Here is a 6,785-nt window from a genome sequence, read left to right on the forward strand (position 1 = left end):
CATAGAGATCACAAGTAGGCAGAGAGGCAGGCGGTGGCAGGGGGTGGGGGGAGCAAGCTCCCCGCTGAGCAGAGAGCCCGATGCAGGGCTCAATCCCAGTACTCTGAAATCAGGACCTGAGCTGAATGAAGGCAGAGGCTTAACTCACTGAGCCACCCAGGTGTCCCTGTTCTGTTACTCTTGATTGATTTTTAAAAAAACTATGTCAGACAAACTTGCATTCCTGGGATAAATTCCACTTGGTCATAGTGTATAATCTTTACGTGCTGCTGGATTCAGTTCGCTGAGGATTTTTGTGTCCATAAGGAAAATTGATTTGTATTCATAAGAGATACTGGTCTATAGGGGTTTTTGTTTGTTTGTTTGTTTGTTTCTCCTTATGGTAGCATTTTTTTTTTGAAGGAAGCTTTTTTTTTTTATTATTAATTCAAATGCTTTACTTTCTAAATGGTCAATGTAGATTATCTATATATTCTTACTGATCATCAAATCAGTTTGATAGCAGGTATCTTTCTTGGAATTTGTCCATTTCATCTAGGCTATCTAATTTGTTGGCACAGCATTATACATAGTAATCCCTTATAATCCTTTTGATTTCTGTAAGGTCAGTAATTATGTCCCCTCTTTCATTCCTGATTTTAATAAACTGAATTCTCTCTTTTTTTCTTGGTCAGTTTAGCTGCAGGTTTCTTAGTTTTACCAATCTTTTCAAAGAGCCTCCTCATTGCTTTACAACTGTATAGTTCCCATCATATAAACAGCCAGTCTCCTACTGATGCACATTTGGGTAATTTCCCATTACACGTAATGCTGCAAAGATTAGCTTTGGGCATACATCTTTAAAAAATATTTTTGCTGGTATTATTCTTGATCCAGAAGTTAAGTTTGCTGGATCGAAAAATAAATGCATATATAATTTTGACAGACATTCCCTCATTCTCTCTTCTTCATTGCAGTTTACCAGCAGTTTGAGAATGCCTATCACCTATAGTCTGGCTAAAGGAGAATACTGTCAAATTTTGATTTTTGCTCATCTCATGTCAATAAATGGCATCTCAGTGCAATTTTAATTTACATTTGATGAGCAAGGTTGAGCATTTCCTTTTCTGGGAATTAGCTGTTCACCTCTTTAGGTCATTTTCCTAAAAGGTAGCCAGATATTTTTTCTTTATTTTTCGAAGTTCCCTATATACTAAGGATATTAATTGTTTATCTGTGATATAAGCTGCACATAGTTTCTCTCAGTTTGTCTTATTTTATGTTTTCGTCAACATAGCTTTTTTGGGGAAAATATTTATCAATATTTTTCCTTATTGTTTCTGGATCAAGTCATAGTTAGGATAGTTTTCTCTATTCCTAAAGTGTAAAAGAATTCAAACTCCCCTCAATTCCACCTTTTAAATGCATAGTACTTGTATGGCTTCATTTCTTACATTTAAATGTGATCCAATAAAAATTTATCTGAGTGTGAGAAATGGACCCAATTTTATTTTTTTTTCCTATGGTTATCTAGCTATCCTACTACTATTTGTTTAAAAAGTCTATCTCCATTTCTAATATACTTTAAAAGGCATTATTTACAATATGATTACATTTTATTGATTATATAGCCCCAAAGTTGCCTTTAAAAATGTCTAAATACATTGTAGGTTGCCAAAAGGAAAATCTGCTTCCTTTAACAATACTGAAAATAAATGATAGCCAAAACTTCAGACTTGAAGGCATGACCTCTTTTATTACCCAGAGTCTAAAAGTTCCTTTTTTGTTTTATTTCTTTTACAGCAGATAGTCCAATAAGGGTTATAAATGCATTTTTAAGTTTCTTTGCCATCTTTTCAAATGTTTAGTTTTAACAGTATGAGAATGTATAAGACCATATTTTAAGATTTTTAATATTACTCTACTCACATATTTATGTTTGATGACTGTATAGTTCTTACGTATTTCATTTTGACATAATTATTAGAATTATCTGATCAAATAGGTCAAAACTGATAGAGTTGAGGAACCCTGACTGAGCTATAAACTCAGGAAAACACTTCATTTTCATATAATACTGTCCTTTTCTCTAGTAAACTTCCACAGTCCTGCACTCCACAGGATCATTATCCTACTTCTCAAATAGTCACACGTGTAGATAATGATTAGGCAAGCAGGTATATCTTTTAAATCGCTTGGTTGTAATTAACTGGAATGACTCAAAAAAAGGAAAGAAAAAAAGATGAAAAAAGACTGTAGGGAATGGAGGAAGGGGAAAAGGAGAAGGAAAGAAGAGGAAGAAGAGAGCTGTGTAGGAGGGAGGAAGGGAGAGAGAAAGACTGGTCATGTCCCCAGATTTGCGTTACTAAAAATGGTAGAACATTTCCAAAATGTATAGGTCTTGACTACATGAGAAACACTGAGACCAATGGAGGGTGGAGGAAAAAACAAAACAGGAATGTAATATAAGCTATGAAGACTGACAGAAGTTAGGGTGGCTTGGCAGTATCTGACAAAGTTTTTAAAAGCTGAACTGTATTTTTACGTTGATCAACATCAGTTGACATTAAGAGGTGTTACAATAAAAGGTGAAACAAAACTCAACATAGCACTATTATAGAGATGTTGATGAGGACAAAGCTCCTGGTATCCCACAGTATGTGCTCTAAAGGACTTAAGAAACACATTTACTTGAAGCCTCAGAACCAGATCAAGTGTGCTCTGAACCAACAACTGTTTGTTTTCATCACATAAATATGATTAGATTTTTTTTTTTTTTTAATTTCAAGTAGGCTCCATGCCCAACATGAGGCTTGAACTCATAACCCTGAGATCAAGAGATGCATGCTCTACAGACTGAGCCAGGCAGAAAGCCCTGATTAGATTTTTCTTAATAATGGCTGCTAGGTTAGAGCCAAATTTGTGGTGGAAACTTTTTTTTAAAAAGATTTTATTTATTTATCTGACAGATCACAAGTAGGCAGAGCAGCAGGCAGGAGATCATGACCTGAGCTGAAGGCAGAGGCTTAACCCACTGAGCCACTCAGGCGCTCCTGTGGTGGAATCTTTAACCCTAACATTTCTCTTCAACACAGTCCTTAACATTTTTCATCACACACAAACATCCTCCACCCCCATAACATGTTGGACTTTTTAGAATAAAGATGAATATAAATAAATAATGGGGTAAATAATATACCTGGCGTGTTGGTAAAATATCCACTGTTGTTTGTGTAAAATTTAGAGTTTGGTTTCCCCCGGTAGTAATTAAATGGCCAGGTTAAACTGCTGATGGGCAATTTAAATGATTCTTAGTTTTTTTCATAATTATGCAACTTCACAATTATTCTCAGTTTCTGCAGTTCAAACAGTAAGATAAAAACTGAAAACAGCCTTTTTCTTTGCTTTCAACCTTAGTTTAATGTAAATTAGTAAGTTAAAAACACTTTCTTGTCCTTCATCTTCTCCATGCTGTGGAAGAAAAAGAATTCAAATATCATCGTTATTACCATTGTCTGGACACAATCACTCTCAAAATTTGGTCCAGAAATTCCATCCATAAAGTAAGAGATATTAGAGTAGCTGGCATTGAAGAAACAGGTGGTGGAATGATTACACTCTGTTATACCCCAGACAAAAGTTTGGATTCTAGACTAGAGGGAGAATGTATTCATCAAAGAACTCACATGGCTGTATTTTTGATAATTCTTCCTTGGTCCATTTTCTGCCCAATGCCATGCACGACAAATACAATATGGGTTGTCTGTGATGGCTTGTCTTCTAATGTGGCTTCTTCTACATAACCTCTATGAAGTCTGGTCCCACTACTTGATGCTGTAGAAAAATTGTGGTTCTAAGTTTACTATTTATTCCAGATATAGCATTTTGACAATATATTGAAAGAAATAATAAAGTAAAAGGAATATTAAGAAAAAATTTCACTGGAGTGGGTGGGGATGAAATTTGTAAGAAGATGTATCTTGACTGGCTCAGATATAATGGACATGATGCCAAAGCCAGAAACAACAGGAAAAAAGAAAAGGAAGGAGGGAAATTTTTTAAAATTTCTCTATCAAAAAAATACCATGAAGCAAAGATAAAAGGTGAATGACAGACTGGGAAAAATTTTGCAGTATATGTGCAAAACTAGTTAATTACTAAGGTACAAAAGAGAGTTTACTAAACCAAAAAGTGAAAAGACAACCATTCAAATAGCAAAATGGGCAAAACATACAAGGTAATTCACAAAACAAATACAAATGACTAGTAAACATAAAGAAGATATTCAAGCACATCTGTTACCAAAGAAGTCACAACAAAAGATGGAATAGCAAAAAAGATTAATATCAGACTTAACAAAAATTTCTGAAAAATGTATTAGTAATGCTCTCACATCTTTCTCAGGTACCATTTCCTCTTTTCTTCCCTTTAGTCACACTTCTTGAAAAAGTTGTCTCATCTCACTGCCTCCATTCTTCACCTACCTAAACTTCAACCCACACCAATCTGTCTTCTGCCCTCTCAATCTATCCAAATCACCAATGACTTCCATTTCACTAAATCCAACATAAAATTTTAGTTTTCACCTTCAATTGCCATGTTTTACTTCACATCACTGCCTGAGGTTTGATTGCTGCTGTGTTTCTAGACGTATAAAAGATATTTATTTATTTATTTATTTTTAAGATTTTTATTTATTTATTTGACAGACAGAAATCACAAGTAGGCAGAGAGGCAGGCAGAGAGAGAGAGAGGAGAAAGCAGGCTCCCCGCTGAGCAGAGAGCCCGATGTGGGGCTCGATCTCAGGACCCTGGAATCATGACCTGAGCCGAAGGCAGAGGCCTTAACCCACTGAGCCACCCAGGCACCCCTAAAAGATATTTATTAATCTTGTCAGATCATTCTAACTATATTACCACTGATGAATACATGTGAACTCAATCGCCTTAATAAAAGTTTCATTTAACGGGGCAGTAACTGTCATTAAATTTAAGGCATTTTTAAAATATACTAAAAATAGAATATGAATAGTCTATTTTGAATGTAAGAGAAAGAGATTCTTTCAAAATTTTGACAAATTGTAGTAATATTTAACAATTACCTTTAGAAAATCCCAGTTTTTGGGTCACTGTCCTTGCAATTTTAGATGTTGTTGCATCACTATAAAGATACACTTCATCCATACTGTGCCAGTCCACATGATTTCGACTCAACTTGAAACTATGAACAGCTGTTGCAAAAAGGAAAAATTAATGTTAAGGTTGCTCATTTGTGTGAAGAATTATAATACACAGATTTTTGAATCAGTATTTTAACTCTGTTTAATAAAAAACTGTTTTTGCTGAAAACACATATTGATGTGAAGCAAGTAATGGACAGGGACTTTATTTTATAAATGATAAACCATGCTATAGGGAATATCAACTTGTTTCAACGACATGGAATAACTGGCTTAACCACCATAATTTTAATGTGTAACATGTAGTCAATATGTTGTGATTATTAGAGAACTGCTTTCCCACGTGATATGCCCATTTCTTAGGTCTAAGGGATAATATATACCTTCATGAAAGTCCTCAATATCTTTGACACAGAAACTCAAGTTTTCTTTCTTCTACAGATTTTATTTTTGGATCTGTGAAAATTTCACTCAGTGCAAGACAAAACAAGACTAGAGGAGAATAATTATCTTTAACTGGGATGAGAACAACCTAATTGATTAGAATATAGGGTAGTTCTGAAATGGATATAAAAACCAATTATCACTGGATATTGCTTACCATAACAGAAATCCAAAGCTGAAAGATGTTTTAATAAGATATCAAAAAAATACTGAAGAAGTATTTTCTACTATGATGTTCAAATCAGTATGGTTATTGCATTTCTATAACTAAGGTATGCCTGGTGAAAATAAGCTCTAAGGAAAAAAATAAACAAACCTTTGTGCTCAAGGAATACATAAGTTCTCTGTGGCAGCTACAATGTCTTGTACCACATTTTGTACCACTGGCACCAGCGTCCTAGCACAGTGCCTGACATGTGTCACAAATTCAGTAATGTTTGTGGAAGCAGTGGATTAAGAACTGTCATAACATATCCATGCATTCGTAACTTGATAATTATACTCAGATGGCTTTAAACTTTCCTTTCTGTATCTCTGGTATAGAGGTGAGAAAAATCCACATACCCATCTTCAGAAAACTAAGCACCTTAAAATTGCTATCCTTGATTTATTTAAAAACAAAAACAAAAACAAAAAAACCTTTTTAAGCAACCCAAAGGTACAAAGAGATTCAGTGACTTCCCACAAAGCTGATTACCAGCAGAGTCTAACTACTCTGATTTGAAGATGAGTTGAAAATAACCTGAAGTAAATATGAAAGGTTATATAGCCGTGATCAAGATCTAAGATCATAAGTCATTTTTATGAAAACCTAGTCCCTACTAAAAACACATAGAAAAGTAAATCATTTCAGGGAAATTATTCTTAGTTATGTGATAAATGTAATTTCAAAAATCTATGAAAAACCAATTTATATTTCACTTATCTGTCAGGATGTATTTTACTAACATTGAATACAGACCTAGATGCGATTAATGTAACAAACATTAATAATGTTCAATCAAAAAAAAAAAAAACCAAAACCAGTAACAATGTACAAACTCAGCTTTTCTTATAAAAGAGCTTTTTGTAAATTAGAAAAATCTTTTGCAAGAGTTTAATAATTATTTACTTTTCTATGTCTGATCCAAACCACTATTTTATTAAAGCATTTTTATCTAAAGTTTCTAAGCTACTTCTTTG

General features: G+C 34.0%; 1 protein-coding gene across 2 annotated transcripts in view; it reads right to left on the reverse strand.

Moving 5' to 3' along the window:
* The window catches only part of LOC309857767 (phospholipase DDHD1), a 44,042-nt gene extending 37,695 nt beyond the window's left edge, over window positions 1–6,347 (reverse strand). Inside the window, exons 1-2 of one of the 2 annotated variants that reach the window (XM_082750518.1) lie at window positions 5,082–6,347; window positions 3,666–3,813 (exon numbers count right to left, since the gene is read on the reverse strand). In XM_082750518.1, coding sequence (XP_082606644.1) covers window positions 3,666–3,813; window positions 5,082–5,163 — 230 coding nt within the window. In that variant the 5' untranslated portion in view covers window positions 5,164–6,347. The remainder of the gene's footprint in view (window positions 1–3,665; window positions 3,814–5,081) is intronic. The other variant, XM_082750519.1, reaches the window with a different exon arrangement.
* Window positions 6,348–6,785: the final 438 nt, after the last annotated feature.

This window comes from Mustela nivalis, assembly GCF_964662115.1.
Source record: "Mustela nivalis genome assembly, contig: HAP1_SCAFFOLD_2479, whole genome shotgun sequence".
Taxonomy (NCBI): domain Eukaryota; kingdom Metazoa; phylum Chordata; class Mammalia; order Carnivora; family Mustelidae; genus Mustela; species Mustela nivalis.